The following is a 26975-nucleotide window of genomic DNA, read 5'->3' as shown; positions in this document are numbered from 1 at the left end:
AGTATTCCTTGGTCACCTAATATAAAATACCTCGGTGTAATTTTGGACAAAAAATTAACTTGGAATCCATATATCACCTCCGAACTACAACAAGGTTACCAAAGGCTTAAAGTGATCAACCGACAAACTGCATTAAGCAGCAGGAGATGTTCAGATGTTCTCTTATGTTATATAAGCAAATACTACGACCGTTACTTCTATACGCAGTCCCTGTATGGGGAAATTGTGCGAAAACCCACATAAACACAAAATTCAAGTTTTCCAATCAAGAGTCCTGAGAATAATTTCTAATGTTCCATGGTTTGTACGTAATGATGCACTTCACAAAGACTTCCAGCTACCCACAATAACTGAGTACATAAAAAATTAGCAATTAACTTCTCCGAACACATCAATTTTGCTCACAATGCGAAATTGTATAGAATTACAATATTATAATCTATATGATTTTAAGAGGACGTGATACCCGCTTGTGTCGTCTCCGTCTTACAAGTGCATAACTGCAAATTTTTCGCTCAGCAGAACACGTGTAGCTCTGTTAATTTAAAACTTAAAGTGAATTGACTTTTAATAAAATTAAAATGTAAGATTATTATCTAAACAATATCGTAGGGTTTTTATCATATTTTAATTTTAAAGTGAATTATGATGTGTATTTTAAGATGTAAAACTTGTAAGATGGAGACAAAACATGCAGGTATATCACGTCCTCTTAATTAAATTGGTAGGATAATATTATATAATATATTAATATACTATGTTCAGAAATATTTCATAAAATGCTGCAAACAGTAATTTTTTTCGTATACATGGCAGCGACATTTTATCGTAATATAATTTTTGCTTGAAAATTCTTATACACATAATATTTTAGATTTTATGCTAACGAGTACAGATTGTATATTAACTTTATGATAATAACAATAATAAAAAAAAAAAAAATTGTAGCCACATATTTTGTAGGCCTATAAAAATGTTCATAGGTTTCTGGACACAGTTCCATAGGCAATGCGTTATATGGCCCATATAACATATATTTCGTCATAGACGGAGAGTCTAAAAAAAAATAGTAATTCAATTTTTATACGACAACCTTATGGTCCTTATGGGACCATATAATTTATGGTTATAAACTTATAAATACTTACAATTAATTAAATATTGACGTAGGACAATGGATACATGTTAATATCGGGTATCGGACATACCTATAATATACTATTGGAGCGTATAATATTTAAGTACTCATTGTGTTGTAATAAGACAATAAGTAGATAGGTATTATACCTGAGTAAGGTTCCAGTCGTTCCAGGTTTTGACGTGGGGGTGGTTGGAATTTCGTAAACCGAATAACACTTTAAGTTCTTCTTGACCTTCAATAAGTATATTAAGTATAGCCGTTTAGATGATAAGTAGCGAGCATTTTAATATGTGTTCATGTGATTGGAAAACGTAAGTATAACATTGTATTTTTTACAATATAGGTAGTTTCTATTTGTATAGGTACGAAAATAAATTATAAAAACGTTTAATAACATAATTAATCAATGAACCCTTAGACTTGTTAAATGAAATTACGAAAAAAGGAGTATCTACTATTAGAACCAACCTAGTATAATTTGTCGTTTGCTTTAGTATTAGAGTGAATGTGAATAGTCCCTATTATAATACTTGTAAGTTAAGAATATTTTCGTATGTTGGCTTTTTACAATATTTCTATATATTTTATATGAGCAAATTATATAAATTTAATAATTATAATAATAATAGGCACGAATAACATACATTTTTTACTAGGCAAACGAGGAACAATTTATTATAATTAGTTGAGCTATAATTAATTTAATAATGGCCAATCTCTATAATCTATAGTGAGATATGGTCGTGTCGACTAAAAGTCTAAAACATATTGTACAATTATACTGTAATACATTCGCGAGTTCACGATATTATGGTATGTCGATTCGAATTATGTATCAAATAACAACTTGATAATGTCAAGACCACCGGACACCGTCCTACAACTGGTTTTGGGTTTCCGCCTTCCGGTCTGTACAAATTTTTTTCTTTATAGCGAAACAGTCCGCGGTTTTTTGTTGTGAACTTTTGACCGGTCCATGTGTAGCGGCGGCGTAACACGTGTCACTCGTACACGAGTAAAATAATATTCCCTGCAGGTAAACGCACTGTGCGTGCGAGTGCGCGCGTCATGTTTGTCGCACTGGCTGTGGCCCCTTCCCTTCACCGTGGCCGGCAAAAAGTCGGCTACGACGTCACCACGTTCCAGCGGCGCCGCGGCGATCCATGTGACGTACCGACGCCGCTAACGACGGCCGACCGGATCGTACGCGTCGCGAGGTTCGCGGTGTAACGTGCCGCCGGGCACAGGCCGCCGCCGCCGCCGCCGCCGTCTCTGTGCTGCACACACGCACGCGCGTTTCGCTTACGTTTTTTCACGATCACGTCCAAGTCGGGCAGAACCGCAGAAGTACACTTTCCGTTCACAGGCTCAACCGATAGCAAGTCGGTTCGTCAGTCGCCTCAGACGCACACACACACGCAAACACGCGGCTCGCGGCGGACACGTTAAAACGCAATAATTCGGCTCTCGTGCATATCACAATAACACAATATCAATTATTGTTATTACATATTTAACTGTTGATAGTGTTATTTTGATATAATACGGCGTGTTTACGCGTTTCGTTTTTTTTTTTAACTCGGTCGCCGGTTACGTTCCAACAGAGCCGATTCACTCGCCCGTGGCCCCGTTGTTGCGCGCTGCCAGTCGTCGTATCTCACGTTACGCCGGTATTATTTTCCCACCGCCAAACACTGTGACAAATAAAATACCACTCGACACGACGTTCAATCTACCTACTTATTGTACGTCGGCATTTCACGCGGGACCCACCGTCACACAGAATACGTAGCCATGGTCCGCCTTGTGATGTACCCTGAACCGTCCAACTACTCGTACGTGTTCGACTTCGAGGAGAACTTCCACTACGAATGGACGCGGCAGTGGATGACCGAGAACTGGACCAACGGGTTCTACTACTGTACCATATACGCCATGCTGGTGTTCGGGCTCCGGAGGATGATGCGCGACCGAGCCGGCTTCCGTCTCAAAGGGCTGTTGGTGCTGTGGAACGTGATGCTGGCCACGTTCAGCCTGGTCGGTTTCGCCCGTACGGCGCCCGAACTGTTCCGGGTGCTCAACAAATACGGACTGCACCATTCGGTGTGCGTCACCAGGTAAGCGACAATCCGCCCACGTGCTTTATGGTGTGTGTTGTTATTTTTTTCTTCACCGCCGCATTGTGATTACTCACCAAAGTAGTAGTATTAGTGATATTTAATTCTCTGGCAGTGATTTGTGATTAACTATTAAACACGGGTTAAACGTCTTCGCTGCGACGTGGGGTCCTTCTCGGGGTTTTCAGGCGCCCTCCCGCTTCGCCAGTCATAGATAATACGACGCGCGCGCGAATGATCGCGTTTTTCGGTTCACTGATAACACGCCGCCGGTCTCCCTCGGCCTACTTCAATAATAATTACTCGCCTTTTAAATAATATTATAATTCAATAGTATCACTGTACAGAAATGCTTCAATATTGTGCTTTCTCGCTCCCCGTTGGTTCATTCGGACCAAAGCTGCAAGTGTTTGGGTTTGTGGTTTCACTTTATCAGCGTGTTGGCCGTTATGTTTTATCGAGCTTGAGTTCCTTACCACGCCGTTGTTTTGGACACGGTGAACATCAGGAATTGTATTGTTCACTGGCATTTATTGTCATTTAAATTTGTATATAAATGCTTATGATGAGTAGTTATATGATGAATGTTGAGGTTCAAAGTAGTATAATATGTTTGTTTACTTTTTTGAGAATATTTTAACACAGTAGCAGGCGGTGTTTATCTTTTTAATACCTTTGTAAATAAATATCTTTTTTCATACACTTTATATTAAGTACTTTTAATTATTGTGGTTTGTATTCATCATAGTATTTAGTTTATTCAATACAGACCATTGAATAAACCTATACAAATCTATATAGGTATTAATCTAAATTTGCTCTAATTATCAATTATAAGTAGATATATTATATCATAACCAAGTTCTAAATAATAATTATTATTTTTATGATATTATTCATTCTTCAGATTAACCTAATTAGGTAATTACCTATATTATTTGATGATTATAAAAAAAAAAAACTAACTTGTACCTACCTACTCATCCATTTTTTGTTTTGTTATTGTGCTACTAATGTAATATTACTTATGGAAAGTAAATAATTATTTCAGAAAATTGTCATTTACGTTTAATTTCATTTGGACATGAATGCCATTCATATTAGATCCTGATGCCTAATTTTATGCTTATATTAATTCACAGGAAATATTTAATATTCGAATCAAGTAGTTAAACATTATTTTTATACTTATATCCTTGGAATACTGTTTAATAGTTCACCTTTAAAATCATTTTACTATTTAACAGGTACTTAGTTAGTCTACAATAAATTCAGTTATATCCTAACCAATTTTTTCTTTGAAATTTATTAATCTCTATGAGGTACATTAAATGTACTACATTTAACAGACATATAAAGAAATACATAACATATCTAGATAAAAAGGTATTCTATAATATTAAAATAATTTATCTTTATGAATAAAAAAAATAGAATAATTTTCATATACTTATTTAATTCAATGTATAATATGTTAAGTTTAATAAATCTTTGAATTGTACCTATGATAGATTTTATGGATTATTCATGAATAATTTAATTGTTTAGCAGTTACCTACGTGAATAATAAAATATAATAAAATTATAAAACAAAATAGAGTAGAAATACTCTAATTAAAAAAAAAAGTTTGACGTCATCAACTATTCTTTTCGATAAAATAATTAGGTAATTACTATTTAATCTATATATAATTAGATCATATTTACTGCCAAATTAAGGTCTGAAGTGCATTTTTTTAGCTGTAATAAATTATTTGTAGGTATTACTGTACCTATTAGTAGTATACCAGTATTATTACTTATTATTGATCTCTACTAATCAGTTTGATCTTTGATCTTTAATCTTAGACAATATACTGGGCAATAACAAGAATAAGACATAGGAAAAGGATTTTTATATCTATTTTGTGAATTTAATTAAATTTTATATTACAATATTACCTATTTACAATGCAATAAATGAGTGTTTGATTAACAGTATATGTAATTCTTAAATATTTATGATGTATGGGTTAGTTTATGTAAAATATTACTATACTTACAATTAATTGGTTTGAGTAATACTTCTAACAATTTAAACAAATTATTTTAATCCACCTGCATTAATATTCCGTTAAAAATAAATGTAAATTACAATTAGCTATTATCTGATTTTTCTTAATGGCCTTTTTTAAACTTAATATGTTACTTATTAAAATTTCTTAAACTATAACATTTTACTCACCTATAGGTATCTAAATTAGTATAATTAATATTTGAATAAATGGATTTTCTTAATAGATTTGTAATAATACTTAATAAAAATTATAATTTTGATACATTATATTCCTAAAATGTATAGGCAATATGTAGTAGAGTAGATAGGTCGGTAGGTAGTATACAATTTATTGATTTCAAAGAAATGATAAAAGTTTAAATAATATATGAAGTAAGTTGAATAATATTTCTAGGTTTTAAGTTTTTGAATTATAATTGATTAACATTGACTACGAATGAATTTTTTTTAAATATTTTTTATGTTTCAAAACGGTTTTCAGTAATTGAGTTAATATTTGGTTATATTGATTAATTCTTATAATAATAATTATTATTACCATAAAATGCATTGTTTGGTAATGTTTTGATTCTTGTACTTTTTTTCTGAATTTTACTCGCCTATAATGAATGGCGTTAAAAAATGAATTATTAATATAAAAATGTCATTCTAGTGAGAATCTTTAATTGCTTTTCAACAATTAAATAGTTAATTACCGATTTCTGTAAATTCATTTTTACCATGACGTACCGAACTTCAGTGACAGATAATGTTGGTGTGGTATTATCTATAAAAACCTGAGTACTAGCCCCTAGCCCCTAAATAGGTAATTAAGACAAATTCCACAATAATTTTGTAGCAACTACATTAAGCATGTTACATTATGTAATATTTTTTATTTATTTTAACTATAAAATATTTAAAGTGAGACTTTGTTGCGTATAATATGCGAGTAAAAATTATGTGATTAGATATCAATAAAACCAATAATAATTGTGATGTCGACGTCATTCATGTCATTGAAATTTGGTATAGTGAATAACGATGTTAGTAACTTGTTATTACTAATAAGTTATTAGAATAACCAATAAGTATGCAGCTGGTAATAAATACTAGTAATGTACTAGTTTTATTATTGTACCTCCTTGGACTAACGCAAGTTCTATATTAACAAGATTTTAATTTCTAGTTCTTACCTACTTGTATTATATTTTTGTTTTATTTATATCATATTAACGCAATGTTGTTATGACCATGTTATTATTTAATTGTAACTTTGGTAGCTTTAAATTTATCTATTAATATTCACATTTTTATATTCTTAGACGAACACTAACTACATTCTAATATTTTCATTATCTTTTGTATATCATTTTCGCATTATCTAATAATGCAATATAAATTATTTATTTCGTTTTCTTATTAGTTTTTACGGTGCTTTTTGAATCTATTCATAACACGAATATAATGAAATATAGGGCAATCTTTTAAGTAGCGTTTATCATACCTTGCTAAAATAGCCTACCGTAGGCATGATTCTATTAATACATATTAATATAAGACGTGCCTAAACATGCGACGATCATCATCGCTATTCATGTAATTTAAATGCAATTAAAATTAATATTCAAATGTATTTCCATAGATATTTTACATTAGGTTAATGAATATTAACTAATGAATAAAAATCACCGTGAACTAATTATATTGGCTTTTTACTCGAATTTTATACTTAAAAATATTATGGTACAAATTGGTTTATCTTGACTCATAAAATACGCCAACATAATTGTAGTAATTAAAATACTAAAAAGAATACTTTCAAGAAGTCAAATACATTTTAGTCAAGCAATTATTAGTTGTTTGGTGTACTCAATATTATTTTTCTAAATTTCCGAATAGGATAATTTAAATGAAAAAAATTGTATTAACAACGAAAAATATTTTGTAATACGAAAGCAATTAAACATTTTAGTATTGTATTCTTCAGCTGTATTGTGTTATAGTTATCACGTGCCTATCATCAATATTCAATATTTATCATACTTATTTTTATATTGTTACTACTGTTACTAGATATATATTTGAAAAGTATATAGAGTTTTCGCATAATGTATTAAAACTCTAGAGAAGTAACGCTAATGAAGGCCTCCCCCATTCTCCGGTTTAAAAATAAGTATTTTTACCTAATTGTCTAATTCTATATGTTCTGAATTGTATAGGTATATAAAAAAGTCCGATTAAATTCTAATTTATTACCTTCAATATTTATGAATAATAATTAATAATATATACATATATATCTACAATTGATAATTTTTAATACTTCTATTTCCATTCCCACTAGTTCGATGTGATAACTACGAGATTCATATGAAATATATATAATATATACAGGATGTCCCGCGAGAATTTACCCATTGCGATATCTCATGAAATAATGGAGATATCAAAATTCTGGTTTTATGATAAGATTCACAGGGATAAGAACTACAATTATTAATTTTTTAATTTTAATGTTTTTGTAAAAAATTTTAAAAATATGTTTTTTATTTAATTATTTCCAAAAAAATTAAAGATACCCATTTTGTATGGTTTATTATTCTGAAAATATTGACGTTTCAAAATTTTATTTTCATTAATTTCTTGATTTTTGATATTTTTTCTAGTTGTGAAGAAATAAAATATGATAATAAATTTATAACGTCGCGGCGGGTTACATGTTTGATAATATTACGGTGTTAAATAATTCACAATTTTTCTCGAAACTAAAAAAAAATATTAAAAATCAGGAAATTAATGAAAATAAAATTTTGAAACGTCAATATTTTCAGAAAAATAAACTCTACAAAATGGTCATCTTTAATTTTTTTGGAAATAATTAAATAAAACATATTTTTTACCAAAACATTAAAATATAAAATAATTGTAAGTCTTATCCCTGTGAGTCTTATTACAAAACCAGAATTTTGATATCACCATTATTTCGGGATATATCGCAATGGGTTAATCACTAAATCCTCACGGAACACCCTGTATATTTTATATAACTTCGAGATTAGACAAAATTTTTTTTTACGGGGTTCTTTATTTTGAGTTCTATTGTATTATAATGTGCCATTCTTTGTTGCATATTAATTTTGTCATCTTAGGTAATTACTTAACCTATTACTTTTTTTTATACTTATGCTTACAATATTATGCTAGCCAATTATTATAATCTATCTTTTACTAACTCAGAATCAGTGCCTATAACAATTTTAGATCGACCTTGGGCCCGATGAAAATAAATCGTAAGCTTAATCTATGCATCTAAATTTTAGTGTGTCTATTAGCACCTTCAAAATTGTCTAAAATTAAATTAATACAGTAGGCAAGTAATTCGCATACAAAATTATTATTTAATTATATGTTTATTGCATTTATTTTTAAGTAAATATAATTAATTATTTCGAAGAAAACATTTTTATAGTATAACTTAATTAGCACACAATATATTTTACTTTTAAATTGTTTTTTAATTATGTAAATACATAATTATAGTTAATTGTAATGGTGCTGATAGATTCAAAATAAATAGTTTAAATTAGTAAGGTTAGTTTTTAAAATAGATTATCCATTGGGCGTCGGTATTAGGCGTTAACCAAATGAATTTTCAAATATTACTAACAAATTTTTATTTTACGTGGGTATCTATCAAGTTTAATAAGATGAATTATTTTGTATTCGAGCTTTTTCTTGATAGATTACGAAATTGAATTTTTAATATTACCAACAAGTGTTGCATCCTTGGATAGTAAAAATTAATAATATAGAAATTTTCTTGATGAATTCGAATGCTCACATCAGCAGATACGTTATAAATGTTTTAATATTTTTGTGGTTTCCTGTTTCTACTAATTGTTGACAAATAAAAATGTGTGTTTATGTTTTTTTTGTGTGGTACCTATTACATTTTGCGGAAGAATTTCTTTCATAATAATAATTATATTTATATTTTGACTCACTTACGTTTTACTATAACGTCTTATAATATACAATATAATACATAATAAGCCTACTGCAAAAATGATATATAAAATGCGTCTTTTATTTACTTATTATGAATTATGATATTAATTAGGTGGTAATTAGGTTTCATAACCAAATTATTTGAAGTCACTTCACTATTCAACTCAATAGTTGGCCAGTTGAATAAAACGTATCGTTTAATTGAGTAGCATTCGATTATTTTAAAATTCTTATCTTTGAGTTTGAAAAATACATCAATCGAAATTCTACGAATGTGAATAAATGACTCATTTATTATTTTTATTTCATTTTTTATGAAACCTATAAGGAATCGAATAAATTTTTTTCGAGATCAATTTAATATTACCTTTAGTATTAACTAAATGTATAGATTAGGTATACAGCTTATAATATATTGTAAAATTTAAAGTTACTTTAGATAAGTCATTATTACGCAATAAAAGACAGAACAAAAGTAGTACATTTAGCTGCAAACTATAATAAAAGTTATAGCCAAATGTCTATTTTAATTGCGAAAGTACATCATAGGCGCAATTTCAATAAAAAAAATTAAGGGGTGCTTAAGCTATGAATTTTCTCATCTTAGTTGTTTTTTGTAAATATAAGTTTTTATAAACACTAACATTTGAGGGTACTAATTTTAAAATGCGAGGTGCCAATATCTCTAAGTCTCCCCTTATATGAGGATTATGGAGGGACTTACACGGGTAATTTGTCAATTTATCGAATAAAAAAAATAATTAAAAATGTTGAGTTGATAACGCGTGGGTTCATAAAATTAAAATAACGTACGTTGAACGTCGAACTGCAGCAGCGCTCGTTTTACTCAAACGTTTTTTTAATTGTGAATATGAGAGATAAATAATTATATAACGCTGTAAAAGATACAAATTAATTTGTATATTTTACATATGAATCATTCTGAAAATCATTCATCGTTTATTGTAATGTATTGTATTTAGAACATCAGAAATCAAATTTTGTATTTTAATATTGTAAATGGTTACGCACATGACACAGTTTCGGCTCAAAGAAAACTAAAGTCTTTAATCATAAGCTTATAAACACTATTCAGTATTATACTATCTATCAATGCTATAATCATCACTCAGGTCATTAGTTAGTCATCAATATATTTTTTTTAAAGTTTGTTTTCACAATTTGCTTAACATTATATATTCTCGTTTGTCATAGAACTTTGGTCTTTATATTATATACTATGTTGTTAAAAATAATACCTAACTAATTATAGTTTCATTAACTTCGTACAGATAAAATGCAATTTATCATTAATTGAGTTAAACCGTTGAATATTCCGTAATCCGTGTGTATTAAAATAGATTTAATGTCGATATCAGGTAGTTTGGAAAGTTAAGGGTGAAGAAAAATGTTCTTATTCTGTCAGTTAGTTCAAACGGTTAAAACGTGACAGATCACAACACCACGTAGTTAATAATTACTAATTAGTAAGTACCTAACATCATAATAACCACTGCAGCCTGTTCTGTATCTTTCGAACTCTTCGCGTATATATATAACAAAATTACCTTTGAGACTCACAGCATTACATGTTTTTGTTTTTAAATCAAGTATAGAGCAATGCGAAAATAGTAGTATGGTCAAGACGACACTCTTCTTAAAATCAATAAAACTCTGATGATTTATTTTGTACAATTTATGTACAGTGAGGTCGCTGTACAATTTTGAACATATTATTAAAATTTATTAATCTATTAAAATTTCACATGGTTTTTCTTACAACGACACTCTTATTACTAACATGGTATTATATACAATTAATTATTTAAAAAATGTTCTTTATCTAATATAGCAACGCCTTCCAATTGGGTACTAAACTTAAACGCTTTTCTCACCATGCGAAAAAAATATTGGATCAATTTAAATTTGGTATCCTAATGTTCTTAAAGTAATCATAATATTTTGGGAGTTTACCGATTACCTTTTTTTAATGTTGAGAGTGCGTCCATAATAAGGTCATATTTTTGACACGCAGCCTTAATGCATCCCAGTTCATTTAGTTATTCAGGGGCACCAAGGTGAACTGGCTTACACCCCAAAAATATTTTGTGAATCTTATTAATGATAGTATTTTTTATTTTAGCTTTCACCCTTGAATTTGGATGAGCGTACTAATTGTTTTAAATGGTTTTTTTTATCTATTTAAGAAAAATGTTATTTGTTTACTTTTTAGTATATCTAATAATATTTAATTAGTTTATTCTTTTTAACGAATTACGTATAGTTGTAGATTATTTATAGAATAATTTTACCTTAAATAAGTGTCTCTGATATCTGTGGACTGAGGACGCACTCGAGTCATCCAATATAATTTGTTGAAAGACTGCGGACGCACTCGAACTATGAAAAAGATAAATTTAAAAACGAAAGCACTCGGAATATCCCCAATATTAGTATTACTAAATTGGTTATTCATAATCTCCCCACCTAAATTTGATATAGGGTACCTTTTACTATTTAATTCAGAAAAATTTCTAAAGACTCATTTTTTAACCAAATATTTATTTTAATAGATATTAAAGATGTGGTGTGGTATTATTTCGACCATTAATTAATTTATTGTATCAATACGATATGAAATATTCTTACAACCTCTAACGAAAAATTATAATTACAAAATGTTTCAAAATATAAGTTTTATTTTTGTTTTTCCAATTTGTTGTTTAATCTGTTTCAAAAAAGAACAATAAGAACAACTGAAGTAATAATAATTAGATAGTAACAAAATATAAGTTAAACATTTTTTTTTCAAAAACCGTTGAAGTGTTATCTAATTATAGTTATATAAGTACGCCATTATGTGAAACGTGTTGTTGCTTTATCTTGATCTGTTATGAAGGAATTGTATTATTGTAAATAATTTTATTAAATTTCCAGTTTTTTTCGATACTCAGTAAACTAAACCTAAGTAAAATCTATGTCAATAATGGCGATTCTCAAGTCTACTACTTTTTGTTTTCTTTTAAATTCAAATATGCCAAACCAGTGTTTGTAAAAAGATCATTTTCCTTTACATCCTCCACACACTCCACTGTCTGCGTCTTTGTTCCGATGATGCACGACGGTTTGTCACAAAGCAATAATAACCATAAAAATACTGTTGTGCATTGTTATCATGGGTGTTTGTCATAAGATTCTTTTCAGCCTATTTTATTGATTCATCCGAAGGTGGTGGTCGGCCTCAGTACGTACACTATTTGTCTAGATTTTCTGTTCCATTTGTAGCTATCTCACAGATGACAAGGTGTCCGGGTTCTGGTCGTGGGTGTTCGTCTTGTCCAAGCTGCCCGAATTGTGTGATACCATATTCGTTGTGCTCCGCAAGAAACCTCTCATCTTCCTGCACTGGTACCATCACATGACCGTGCTGCTGTACTCGTGGTTCTCGTACTCGGAGTTTACGTCGTCCGCCCGCTGGTTCATTACCATGAACTACTCGGTGCACTCCATGATGTACTCTTACTACGCGGCCAGCGCCATGGGTTACCGGATGCCCACATACGTGTCTATGTTCATCACAGCCAGTCAGCTGGTGCAAATGTTGGTCGGCTGTTTCATCAATTACACCACGTTTGGTTACTTGAAAGCCGGTGGCCAGCAATCTTGCCGGGTATCCCAGATCAATGTCACAGCGTCGTCCCTGATGTACTTTAGTTACCTGTTGTTGTTCGCCAGGTTTTTCTACAACGCGTACTTCAGCAAATCAAAAAAATCGCTCAAGACCAAACATCAGTGATCACGCACGACATGTGTTATGATACCTATTGGCTTACGAAGTGCTATTATTTAATATTACTCATGAGATCAATTTGCTCTAGCTGTGACACATTTATTTACAGATCAAACTTATTTTTCATTTTGGTATTATTATATTCATTATTTAGATATTATTTAACATAATTATTGATTTTTTTTTATCGAAGCATGATTGAATAATTAATTGTATTATTTTTGAAATGTATATTTCTTTTTTTTATGTCACATTTAGGTGAACGTATTATTTTTCCTTAGATTTGTTTTGATTTTTAAACAAATTTGACTTTTACCAATTTTAATTATTGATTTATTTATAGTTTGTACATTGATTACATGACAAAAAGTTTAGTCGCCAAATGAACAGCATTGTTGGTAGATGGTCATGGGGTATAAACCATACAATTTAGTCTAAAAAAAATGTTGTATTTGCCATATATTTTAAATTTTTTTGTTTTAGTCTTAAAATTGTACTAAATTGACTATCTTTTGTTTATTATATTTGTTGTAAATATATGATTTCTTACTCTAATAAGTCGCAATTCTCTTTAACAAACATTTTGGTTTCTATTATTTGTTAATGTTATTAATTTTACAAAATTAGTAGAGTTATAACTTATAAGTTATAACCATTATAATATATTATAGGTTACTACTTTCTAGTCGTCAAGAAGTCAGTTTGAACAGTGAACATCAGGCTCTATACGCACTTAACATAGCATATAAGATATAACTGTGTATCATTAGGTCATAATTTCATTCGTACATTACTAATGTATGTTTAATATAGGTAGGTATAGTTAATATAATATATTGTCATAGATGTAAATACCAATGACCCACAACGTGAATTGGCTCATTTTAGGTGGTAAAATATTAAATACTGCTGTTTTATTTTATCTATTTATATTACTTTTATTAAATAACTCGATACTGTTTATTTCGATGATAATTTAAGTACATTGGGGAATTAAATGTATTAGTTTAAAGAAGCATATATTTTGTGGTCATAATTAATGACTTAATACATTTTTCAGGTTTGTGATACGGCTGTGTGAGTGTTTAGCAGTCATCGATTTGCATATTTTCTTTTAGGTATATTATGGATTCGTAGTAACAAAATCCAAAAAATCGCGTTCGTCTATATAGTTTGTACTGTCGATATTTTTTTTTTCGAAACAGTTTGAATAATATTTTGTTGATAAAATATTTCCGATATATTCCGTCGATCGTAACGAATAATAACAAACAAGATTTCCTAGTTCCTACGCTAAATCAACTTCATTAAACAAGTGTGGGCTGTAGGTTAAGTTCTCGTTCGTTTTTAAGAACAAACGTATAAGAAAATTCCAGTTTTTGAAACAAGTATGCTTATTTGTTGTAAAATATAAACTCGTTCCGTTTGCTATTGGCGGAAATTACATATGTGACCCTGGAACAACGTCCCCGGGAGTGTGTCTACGGTTTCGAAATCGACTGCGCATCATCGAAGAGAATGTGGTCTGACGATTGAGTTTTGAGCGAATGCAAACTACCCAAGTTTACCTTACAAGTTGCATGACGTTATTACGTTTAATTACACTGGTCGAATAATATTATTTCTAACGCCCGAGCGTGTATTTATAATTAGATTTGTTATCTAAACATTCTAAACATGTTATACTGAATGTTTTTAATACAATTTCGGTTAGTGAAATAGTGATAGAGACGTTTTTTTGTCCGCGTGTAGATGTGTAGGTACATTGAGAAAGAGTGTTTACTGTTGTGCTTACGCAGCACATGCGTGATCATTGATACACATAATTACACATAATTTAGCTATTTAAACGTTAAGGTTGTAATGTTCTGTAATTATTGTTGTAGCAATACACAAAGCGTACGTCTTTATAAAATATACATCAAGTATACGTATTTCCTTAACAAGTTTAAGGGTAAAAACATCGTTGTTATGGTTTGGTGGCTTATATTTATCCTTAACCGCACAATCCGTATAAATAAATAATATAATAATAATAGTTTATTACCTAAGGTAAAACCTAACGTCATATTACATAGTAATCTGTGTGTCTAGTTTGTGTGCAAAAAAAAAAACGCGTACTGTGGTAGTAAAAGTAATCATTATTCAGTTGGACAGTAGGTGCCTATATAATTTGTATTACTGTCGTTCAGAACCGTAGCGAATATAATGACAGTGACGCGTCGTATAACGCTAGCGCCGCCTCATCGGTCATATCGACGTTAGATGCATTTCCGGTGTCGGAGGATTGGTTTCTAAAATTGTGGTTTGGATTTCTAGTCCTTCGTTAGAAGGAAGATTTAGTTGAGTAGAGTTAAGTAGTTAGTCCAAGAAGTAATTTGTTTTGATTTTGAGGTTTTATTTTTGAGGATAGTTGAACCCAAGCCAAATTTTCAAACCAAGTTTCAAATTAAGAGGTTGTTGTACTTTTTATTATAATACAACTGTGACTGTAGTAATGTGATATTCGACATTGGTTATGCATCGATTATATTTAACAGCCGTTGATTACTATTTTATATTACCTACGTACAGTTCTAGCATTGAACAGTCTTGTACACTTTTCTATATTTATTAATTTATTTATTTATAAATACGAAAAAATTGTTTTAAATTTGTGAAACTAAATAAATAAATCAAACTACCTGTTACGTAATATGTTTTATACTAAAAACTTAAGCAAAAATTATTCATACCATAGTAGCTATTAAAAGAGTAAAGACTCATCAGAAAATCATTTTGATCATATTAATATAGACAGACAAAAATTGGGGAAAACGGAGATGTTTTCAGTTTTCACCATTTATTGTTCCGATGTCACTTACAATTTTGAAGCTGTACACAGGGGCGGAGTGGCCCACCGGGATACCGGGAAAAATCCCGGTGGCCTGGAAGCCAAATGGCCCGTTTACCTAAAGTATAGATAATAATAATGTAGAGTAATGAAAAAATTTATTTATCTATATATATACGAAGACGAAATCAAATTTAATTATAAGTATACCGTATCTAATATACGCACGTATATACCCACTTCAGTTCAGTTCACACTATCTATTTTTATAACTTTCGCTGTAGCCTTCTATGTCTTCGACACGGAGTATTATGTCTATATTATATTATATCTGTGGTCTACGACAATATCTTATCGGTTTATCGCCTCGCTATACTATCGAATCAAATGTACATTACTATATTTTTTCGTTATTTTGTCATTAGATAAAATACGTTGCGAGTGGTAACTACATTTATATTTCATACGTATTAAAAAGTTTTGTTTTTAAATATTATATTCATTTCAACCTAAAATATTTCTCATCAAAATGAGCGATAATAAGAAAAGAAAAGGTGGCGCTGAAAGAGAGAGGGAAAAAAGTAAAAAGTTATTGATGTTAAGTGGAAAACAATGTATGAGATTAGATTCATATTTTGGTAAAAGAAATCCAGTTACACTTTCAACGGATTCGGAAAATATCTCTGATCATAATGATTTATCATTTGAAACGGATCATACTTCCCAAGGTAAGCTTATCAAATAAAATTATTTTTTTATATAGGTACCATATAAGTTATAAATTATTTAATAAATTTTAAGTTATAACAAAAAAAGTAAAAAGTTTACCCCTTGACCACCCTTTTTTTTATTTAACAGATATTAACGAGTTTACTAACGATGAAAAAATATTAAATTCCGAAAATAGTAGTTCTGCTCTAATGCAACTTCAACATGACACTCCGGTTATCAATCCAGAAAAAAACGTAGAATTAAACAAATTTAAGAAACCAAATTCTCATAATTTAAAGTACTTTTTTCAAATTCATCCGGTACAACCGTCTGATGATTCAATTTTACCATTTTCGAGTAAAAAGGTATTTTTTCGTAACAACAAATTAAATAGGAATTGGTGTACATACAATGAGCATTCAAAACAAATATTTTGTTCCGTTTGTTTGGCTTTTTCGACTGACAGTAATGCATTTACTAATGGTATGAGTGACTGGAAACATGTTTACCAGCGTATTTCAGAACACGAGGCAAGTAAATGTCATATGCAATGCTCTGAAGCTTATTTTATGCATGTTCAACAAAAAAATATTGAAAATTTATTATTAGTTGACCAAAAAAGAATACAAAGAGAAGAAGTTAAGAAAAATAGGGCAGTACTTGAGAGAATTATTGAAGTTATCAAGGTTATTGGAAAACGTGGTTTAAGTATACGAGGTAAAAATAATGAAGCTGCTTATTTACTCAATGACCCTATCTTAGATCATGGCAATTTCCTTGAAATGATTATATTATTAAGTAAATATGACGCTGTTTTAAATGAACATTTGAATAAAATTATAAATACGAGCGAAAAAATGCATAAACATGGATCTCAAGGGCGTGGAAGTTTTGTTACTCTTTTAAGTCACTATTCAATAGATAATGTAGTTACATCAATCTCTTCATTAATAAAGTCTACTATTTCAAATCAAATAAAACAATCAGATATGTTTTCTGTTTTGATTGATACTACCCAGGATATCTCGGTGATAGACCAGTGTTCAATTGTACTAAGGTACGTAATAAATGGAGAAATAAATGAAAAATTAGTCGCTGTTAAGTGCTGTACTGATTCTACAGGGGAAGGTATGATGAAGTTATTACAATCTGCATTATTTTCATTAGACATAAACATTACTCGTTGTATTGGGAATGCTACAGATGGTGCAGCTAATATGCAAGGCATGTATAAAGGTTTTACGTCTTGGCTTAGCAAAACAGCGCCCGAACAAGTTCATGTTTGGTGCTATAGCCACGTTTTAAACCTGGTAATATGTGACGCTACAAAAAACCCAGTTAAAGTAGCAACGTTCTTTTCTATCATTAATTCATGTGCCGTATTTTTTAAAGAATCATACCAGCGTATGAATATTTGGAAGTCAATAAGTAATAATCATCACGATAATATTCGAAATAAACGTCTTCAAATCATCGGAGAAACGAGATGGACCGCAAAGCAAACAGCCCTTAACAGAATTTTTGGTACTTATGATAAATTTGACGATGCTTTGTATACAGAGTTGATTATTTGTCTATCTAAAATATCTAATAATGAAGGTTTTAAGCCCGATATTCGATCTAAAGCTAACTGTTTATTGTCATCATTATTGAAGTATGAAAATATCCTCATTGCACATATGTTTATGAAAATATTTTCTATAACAGGTCCCTTATCAAGATACTTGCAAACAAGTGGCTTAGATTTATTAAAATGTCAACAAATGGTCGAAGGCACTTTAAAACAAATAGAAAAACTCCAACGAGATATGGAAAATATAAAAATAACATGTGATAAGTTTATAGAAAAGGCTCAACGAATTATTGATTTAGAAATTGAAAATACTGAAGATGAAAAAAATAAGAAAGATTTAGAAATGTGTGATATTCAAGATCAGTTTGAAAATAAACGTATTCAAAGAAAGAAAAGGATGTCTACTTATGAAACGGAAGATGAACCAATAATTAATGCTGCAAAAAAATTTGAAGTTGAAGTTTATAATAAAGTATTTGATGCTATTATACGAAGTATGACTTCAAGGTTTATTAAAAATAATACATTATACTTTGATCTTTCTCTATTATCGCCAAACAATTTTGAATCATTCAAAAATGGAATGCCGAGTGGTGCATTATCTACATTATCTTTGAAACTTAAACCATTTATTGAATGTAACAATGATGTTGAACAAATTAAAAGCAGTTTATGTGAAGAATTATTACATTTTTCTAGCTCATGGGAATTTTTAAAAAAATCAGTAAATGACGAATATAATATGATATATTGTGAAGATAGTGAAAATTCTGATGACAAAGAAGATTCAAATTCATGTAAAATAAAGCCATGCAGAAGTTGTCAAAATTGTCCTCTTTGTTGTTACAAGGCCTTAATTAAATATAGTTTATTTTCTAACACATATCCAACTTTGATGTTGGCATATCAATTCTTACTGACATTACCCGTAACACAAGTTGCGTGTGAAAGATCATTTTCAACACTGAAGTATATAAAAAACCGATTAAGAAGTACGATGAGCAACGAACACTTAGAAAATTTCATGTTAATGGCAATCGAGAAAAAAACACTAGTCGAACTTAACAATGACGAAATAATAAACTCTGTTGGAGAAAAGAGTAAATTATTAAACAAATTATTATTGTAAGCATTGATTAAGTAGGTATGTTATGAGTAATGTTATAAGTTAATGTTAATGTTATAAGTAAAACAATTATTATAATTATATCTGAAGCTAAAGTAGTTTATTCTTTGTAAGTTAATATATTTATTTTAATTTTATTAGAACATATTATAGGTATAAAAACAATAATGATTTATTATTATTTTGGTTTGTGTATTTTTATTTCGGTTTTATAGTTTTGTTAATAGTTTTATCTGTAAAATACATGCACTGTTATATTGTATTTTAGTACCTACCTATTTGTTGTTTGTCTGCCTATATATATTTACATACAAAATTAGATAAAATACAATTTTTAATCAGGAATTGAAAATTTTGAGTGGCCTGGAGAAAATTAATTTTCCTGGCCTGAATTTTTTTCCCACTCCGCCCCTGGGCCTGTACATTATTCGTATCTTAGGTTATATCCGCCTGTACCTAGTACCTACCACTTGTTCGATCGACTACCGGTCGGTTTGACAAACGTCAAACGTCAAAATATTGAACAATAAATTATTGTATATGAAAATCTTGAACACCAAAATGTTAACCATCTAAACATTGAACTAAGAGTAACGTTATAACAGGCTGTGACCCCACTCACCTGATTAAAATATCGCTGATATAACCGTCTAAATATACACCAATGCGTCGTATAGAACCGAACGGGAATACCAAATCGGTGTTGACATTAATTTCTTATCAAAGTGTTTTAAAGGCGCTTCCTCCCCGCCAGGCGTAACCACACGGCTGGCGAATCTCAACTTAATATTTAATTCTATTTAGTTTTAGATGTTTTGGAAAAATAAAATTGTTGACCTGCCATTCAGTTGGCATTAATACTTCATTTCTCAATCTAATCATTTGGTTTTTTTTTTTTTGTTCCTTTTCAATTGCAGCTATGTCGAGGATGACCCTGTGTCCGGGTTCTGGTCGTGGCTGTTCGTGCTGTCCAAGTTGCCCGAACTCGGCGACACGATATTCATCGTGCTCCGCAAGCAGCCGCTCATCTTCCTGCACTGGTACCATCACATCACCGTGCTGCTGTATACGTGGTTCTCGTACATGGAGTTCACGTCGTCCGCCCGGTGGTTCATCGTCATGAACTACTCGGTACACTCGATGATGTACACGTACTACGCGGCGCGGGCCATGGGCTACCGGCCGCCCAAGCAAGTGTCCATGTTCATCACGGCCAGTCAGCTGACGCAGATGTTGATCGGCTGTTTCATCAACTACACCACGTACGGTTACCTGAAGTCCGGCGGCCCGCACTCGTGCCGTGTGTCCAAGCTCAACATCACCCTGTCGTCGGCCATGTACTTCAGTTACTTGCTGCTGTTCGCCCGATTCTTTTACAACGCGTATCTCAACAAGGGGAGCCGTGTCGGCGCGTCCAAAAAATCGTCCAAGCAACATTGATCCCGGAACACCACGGTGGTAACGTCTTCTTCTGCGGCGGCTGCGGTGGCTGCTGCTAATGCAAACACCGCCGCCGCCGCCGTGATGCGCCGCCGCAGTGTGATGTGCCGTCGCAGCTGGCCATTGATTTTCAAACACTTGCACTGATATTATTATTAAATACCTATTATTTACGAGATTAATACGTTGCGATAGAAGATCATTATTTATTATTATTATTATTATTATTATTATCAACGAGACGAACATGTGCTAATTTTATTTTGATAAGTTTTCTTGCTCGATTACTATATTATTTACATCCTGTGTTTTCTTTTTTTCTTTCTGTCTTTTGTTGTTTAGGAAAACCGTTCGTTTTTTAGACGATAAATTTATATTATTTTTTTTTTTGTATTTTCTACTTAGTTTGTACTTTACCTTCGCGAAGATAAAATCTCGAATATAACGGCCATCGATTATAACGGCGTTGTAAGTTGTTTTATAGGCATTTTTGTTTGAAGTGCGTGTGCCTACATAATACTTAGCCAAATAAAAAAGAAAATTTTATTTTTCAAGAACTTATCTTTTTCTTTAAAATGCATTTTGTTATCTTGTTCCTTCCCATTGTACCTACATCTATTAAAGAATTATCAGGACCCTCCTTCACAACAACTGGCCATTTCTACTCAACCACGTAGTAGTAAGAAGCCCAGAAAGTGAGTTAGCGTTATCATTGTCTCCTGGTCATAAGTCTATTGTGATATTCTTAGGAGCTCTAATTTTGTATATAATATTATGCGGAAAAAATACCCAGTAATTTTTTATGAATAACAAAAATATATATTTTAATTAATTATGTCAATAACAAAAGAGAAAAAAAACTTAAAAAACAGCATTACAATTTAAATTTATATGCATGAAAAAGATTTAGATGGTTTTATGACAAATTCTTATTATATTTGAAAAAGATTTATTTAACTACACTAAGTGTGAGCTTTTCTACCAAAAGAGCGTCTTTAAAACTTAGAATAATTAAAAACAAATTCATAACTAACAGTACACAAGTAGACTCATAATATTAGCGTTAGACAATTATATTTTTACATCAATAATAATTTAAACTATATTATACAAATATTTTATTTCAACAAAAGCTAAAAAAAAATTCAAATTGAATACTCATATTAAATGTTTATATGTTATATTTAATGTTTTGTAAAACTACAATTACCTAAACAAAGAAAAATGGGAGCTTCAAAATTTTAATCCAGCCATTAGTTTCCCGCATAATGGATCCACGAATTGTTCGTGTGGCTATATTCTGGTAGACAATGATTAACCGATTTATAATACTATTGGTATTAGTACCGTCGATGTTTTAAATATGTCAAGTTGTGCGGACAGAATTTTTCAATCGACCGCATTGCACATCCTTCGCAAAGGGCACCTTCATGTATTTAAATCTATTTAAATATAATTGCGGTGATGAAATCACGATTATTTTCTCTGTAGGACTGATGGTCTCGAGTTGTATCTTGCGTTGTCAAAATACTAATAAAACGGCCGTAGATATAAATGAGATGTTGTATTCCTCCACTTTTCTCAAAAAAAAGAAAGAAAAACAATAACAAAAGACTCCTTTAACAAAATAAAAAAATAGTACTTACCCTCATACCTATATTATTAATAGTAGGCACGATCAAACTATGTCTAATAATGTACTAATATCTTATTAGTTTCTATCCATCTATGTTTTTCTATATTTTATAAATATATAGGTAAATAAAATTAATTTATTTAATCGTTGAGATAGAATATAGTAAAATATAATCTTTTAATAATTTCAAATTAAAGTATACCTATATAGTATACAAATTATAAATGAGTTTTCTAAATACTTACTTATATACTATTAATATTAGGAGTTCATAATCACTTTGTTATTATTTCATACATACCTACTAGTAATAGAGATGATTAAAATAATTATATAATATATTAATATTTAAAGGAATATCGACACAATAGTATATTATAGTTTAAAAATTGTGTGGAAGAAAATAATCCCGACCAATAAAAACATTTAAGACCAATGAACCAGAGAAAACAATAGTCATTGACCTTCTTTTATATTATTAAAATATATACCTACACTAGTCTTAGTTTCTTTAACTATGTAGGTAAATACAGCTTAAGAAGTACAATTGTGTTAATGTGTTAAAACTTACCAGTTATCACTCTTATCGTTTATATTTGTGATTTATGTATTAAAATATAACTGGAAACCGCTTAGAAGGAATATTAAAATAAAGGCAATACTGTTGGGAATCATTTTTTCTGTAACCATGCTGTAATTGAACTCAATAAAAAAATAACCTTTTTTTTTTAATAAACATCTAATTTATTGTTTGTAGTTTCAAGGTTAGCTGAGAAGTGTTCTCTTAAAGTTTAAACATTATTTATTATAATTTATGGTTGGTTAAATTGATCGAATTTAATTTTGTGTGCAACTTGGCATATTATGTATTTATATGCATTTTCAAAATACATTTAATTAAAAGTACATTTTGGCAGACAATATATTTTGAGTATGGGATTTTACTTTTTTAGTAAAATTTTTTATGGCGATCTTTTCAAGCTATTCATTGTGGTACAGGCTGTAGAATAAAAGTTATTAAATATAAATAAATATTACGTTCAATGCTACCTAAGGATTTTTGAAATTGTCAAAAACGTATACCCGGAAAGATTGGACTCAGTGTAGAGAATGTGCCTATTAGATTGATCAGTTTTTGTGTAAAATATTCAATTAAATGCAACTTGGTGCATGGCTATATTAAAAAGATAGAAAAACAATGTTATGATGTACTTAGCCTATAATTGATTTTTAAAAGACTATAATTTTTTTTTTATGTAGATATCAAAATCAAAAATATATTTGGTTTGTGTGTTTTATTTTTAATGATAAACATAACTACTGACTAGGTATCTAAATGGATAACTTATATTTTCATAAATATTTTAAAGTGCATTTTAATCACTTTATACCTGTTAAATGTTTTTTATACTCATTAAGTACTTAATAACAATAACAAAGTCACAAAGAATACTTAGAAACGTCTGGGCAATCGTCTCATCTCTCATGTACATATCTCATATTAATAAATTAAAACGTCTAATTAAAAATAACAAGTAATTAAACCTGATTGTGATATTTAAAACCATTTATGTATAGGTTAGGTTAACGTTAACCTAACCTACGAGATGAATGAGTTGATCATAATATTGTAATATATAGTGGAAAGGTGGGTAAAATGGGGTAGTCGGGTAAAACAGGGTATAGGTGTTATTGGTCACACTGGAATCGATTGATGATAACTAAATCGTAAATTATCAATACAAGGCTTATCAAAACATGTGATGTTAAATATTTGTTCTAAATCAAATATTCTTATCACAAAAAAAAAATTAAACTTTTAGCGTGTAGTGTAGAAACTATTTCACTGTCAGTAATTCACGTTTTTATGGTCTCCTTTCGGATATTAGTAACAGTTAATTATTATTATTAATTTAGTACTTTATAAGCTTTGTTTTTAAAAAAATTCCAAGTTAAATCGTCAAATCTAAATTTTCATAGAAAATATTTTGTGTGACTTGTTAGTTTTGTTTAAAATGGAGTACCAAAGAGTTGGTTAAAATGGGGTACCCCATTTTTAACTACTTTATTTTAAGCTTGGTTTTCATAACTCTTAAGACAGTCATTTTTTTTATGTATGATGTGTTTACTAATTAAAACTAAATAAAAGAATATAATGAAAAGAAATATTAATTTTAAGGACATTTTAACTATTCCCCATTTTACCTAACCAAGTACCCCATTTTAACCTACCATTCGCTAAAATGGGGCAAAATACAATTTTTTTTTTAAAAATAAAAAAATAAAAAACTATTAGATGACTATACATTTTAATTACATAGATGTTTAGTGTACATATTAAAGAAAGTTCTTTGGTTTAGAAAAGTTCATAAAGTTCAACAGTTTAAGGGGTGAAGGCTATTTTCCCTTATGGCCCCATTTTACCCACCTTTCCCCTACACATACTTTGTTAAAATTTATAAAATTTGAAAAAAAAAAAAACAAACAGAATTTGACAAAAATAATGACGAAATGCTAGCTGCGTGCATAATATCTTAACAATATTTAATCAAATACAATGGATTCAGTTTAATGAGAATACCGGTTAACATCGAAATTTGGTCAAAATGGTGTGGTCTCAACAGTTCCAATGTACATTAATAAACTATTTATTTTGGTTTTTATGGCCAAAAGCTTGTTGTGGGCAAATTATTTTGGTGCTAACTTGTCCATATTAAGCGGAATTCATTGTAATTAAATCGGTAAACGAGATACTTTACTAGTTATATACGTTTATTAATGTCGGCGCTTGTTAAATAAAAATGTTCATTGTTTTTATTTATATATTCGAGTTTTAACTAACAGACATTGGTAAACGGAATACGCAAAATCCAGTTGTTCTTGAAACTATAGCCAGTCAATGATAAAAAATCCAGTTGAACCCGTCTTTTTGAAATTTGGAGTGGTGCTGATTTAAAAAAAAAAAATAAGGAAAATTTTGAAGTTAAGCAACTATACATAATACATATTACAAGTACACCGAGTGTTAGAATTTTTAGAGAGATGGCGCTTTTTTACATAAATAATTTCAACTAGTATAATTATATAACATTAACCTATTATACGTATTTATACTTATAATTTGTTGTAGTCGAATAATCATTAGGTTAGGTAATTCATTTTTACAAGTCACCTACGACCTACTAAATTGAACATTAGAATTTATTTTTATCCAATTTATTAATTTATTACCTATTGGCTATTGATTATCGGAATTCATCAAATAACTTTTTATTTTTATCTTATACATTTTTTTCCCCTATGCAGTTATAAAACATTTATATTTTGGTTTTTATATCAGAGGTTGAGGCAAAATGAAAATTAGCATATTAGCACTGGTTTGAAGGTTAACGTATAATTCATAGTTTTGACCTTTGTAGGAGGAGTTTAGGTAGTAAAAGGTAGTTTTGGTGGTAAGGATTCTTAATAGATTGTAAAGCCGGAAAAAAAACCTTAGTAGGAATGTGAAATTTGTAAAAATTGTCAATTTTTTGCAAAGCGATTTAAGTTATTATTCAATATCAAACGTATCTTGATAAAACAAATGTTGTTTTGTATATTATTATAATTCCTTGATATAAAAAAAATACCAATCATTTGTCAATTCATTGCTCGTAACCTCATTGCGAAATCCTATTAGATAGGTATGTGTGAACAATAAACATAAAGGTATTAAAAAAGTCCTCAATATTCAGTGTGCAGTAGTAGGTATTACATGTAATGATCCAACCAAATTATAATTTGTAAAACTGAAATTAGTTTTTAGATTTTTTATACATTTTCAATCACTGAATTCAAATTTAATATACCTATAACAGTGGCAGCTCTCTAAATACTTGATGTACAGCAGAGCCTAGATATATACATTTTTTTTTATCTTTAGTTTTTTTTTTTTTTTTATATTCAGTCACATTTTAGATATTTTGCAATTTTGCATTAAATGTACCTGTGCACAATCAAAAATAATTATTAAATTTAAAATATATCATGTGCGTAAACGCGCTTTATTTTTAAATTTGATTTCTATTAATTGGTAGAAAATTAAAAATTAAATTAATGGGTAGTTATAAAGTAGTTTGATTTATCAACAAAATAATCGTTGTTATGATAAAATCTTTAAAGGTTTAGAAAATGTGCAAAAATATGAAACATTAATTTGTTGGGTTGAGTTGTGCCTAACCTACTTGTATATTGTGCTATTATGAATCAAATTTTTGTTGAACTGGTTTTGTATGTATCTTCCTATGAAATATGCAAACCAACGTATGAAGTTTCGAGCCCTGTTTGTATCTTATATGGGTTAGATTTTTTCTTATAGCTTTATATTAATAACATATTATTAAACTTATCGATGATTACAATTTAAGTTTATATAATTATATATATATATATATGTATATACATATATCAATCGTGGACAGGAAGTACCTACCCATTCTACATCAGAGTAATCGATTACGCTGGTCGCTGGTAGGTATCTATTTATGATAAAATATTTTAATCATATTATAACGTTTTCATAG

The 26975-nt window shown here is 29.8% G+C and overlaps 2 protein-coding genes across 3 annotated transcripts; both read left to right on the top strand.

Annotated features, from left to right (window-relative positions):
- Positions 1–2325: 2325 nt before the first annotated feature.
- Positions 2326–21334, top strand: Baldspot (elongation of very long chain fatty acids protein baldspot). 2 transcript variants are annotated; one of them, XM_015510661.2, is made up of 2 exons: positions 2326–3258; positions 12590–13652. In XM_015510661.2, exons 1-2 carry the CDS (start codon positions 2936–2938, stop codon positions 13098–13100), a joined length of 834 nt encoding a protein of 277 aa, XP_015366147.1. In that variant the 5' UTR covers positions 2326–2935; the 3' UTR covers positions 13101–13652. The 2 variants fall into 2 exon arrangements, with proteins under 2 accessions (XP_015366147.1, XP_015366139.1); XM_015510653.2 differs by lacking the exon at positions 12590–13652 and adding an exon at positions 20255–21334 and having other exon boundaries at positions 2353–3258.
- LOC149056347 (zinc finger MYM-type protein 1-like) lies at positions 15977–20248 on the top strand. Its single transcript, XM_089226169.1, has 2 exons — positions 15977–16655; positions 16786–20248. Exons 1-2 carry the CDS (start codon positions 16457–16459, stop codon positions 19338–19340), a joined length of 2754 nt encoding a protein of 917 aa, XP_089082295.1. The 5' UTR covers positions 15977–16456; the 3' UTR covers positions 19341–20248.
- Positions 21335–26975: the final 5641 nt, after the last annotated feature.

The sequence above is a fragment of the Diuraphis noxia genome, unplaced genomic scaffold (genome assembly GCF_037042655.1).
Source record: "Diuraphis noxia isolate RWA-SAM2 unplaced genomic scaffold, SU_Dnox_SAM2 contig0004, whole genome shotgun sequence".
In the NCBI taxonomy this organism is placed as follows: Eukaryota; Metazoa; Arthropoda; class Insecta; order Hemiptera; family Aphididae; genus Diuraphis; species Diuraphis noxia.
This window is presented reverse-complemented; position numbering and strand designations above follow the sequence as displayed.

What these genes read in the sequence shown, in the direction of transcription:
- Baldspot (XM_015510653.2), top strand. Translation starts at nt 2,936, where the DNA reads ATGGTCCGCCTTGTGATGTACCCTGAACCGTCCAACTACTCGTACGTG. An exon ending in CATTCGGTGTGCGTCACCAG is followed by an intron (nt 3,259 to 20,254) that starts GTAAGCGACAAT and finishes TTTCAATTGCAG; the next exon opens with CTATGTCGAGGATGACCCTG.
- LOC149056347 (XM_089226169.1), top strand. Translation starts at nt 16,457, where the DNA reads ATGAGCGATAATAAGAAAAGAAAAGGTGGCGCTGAAAGAGAGAGGGAA. An exon ending in AACGGATCATACTTCCCAAG is followed by an intron (nt 16,656 to 16,785) that starts GTAAGCTTATCA and finishes TTTATTTAACAG; the next exon opens with ATATTAACGAGTTTACTAAC.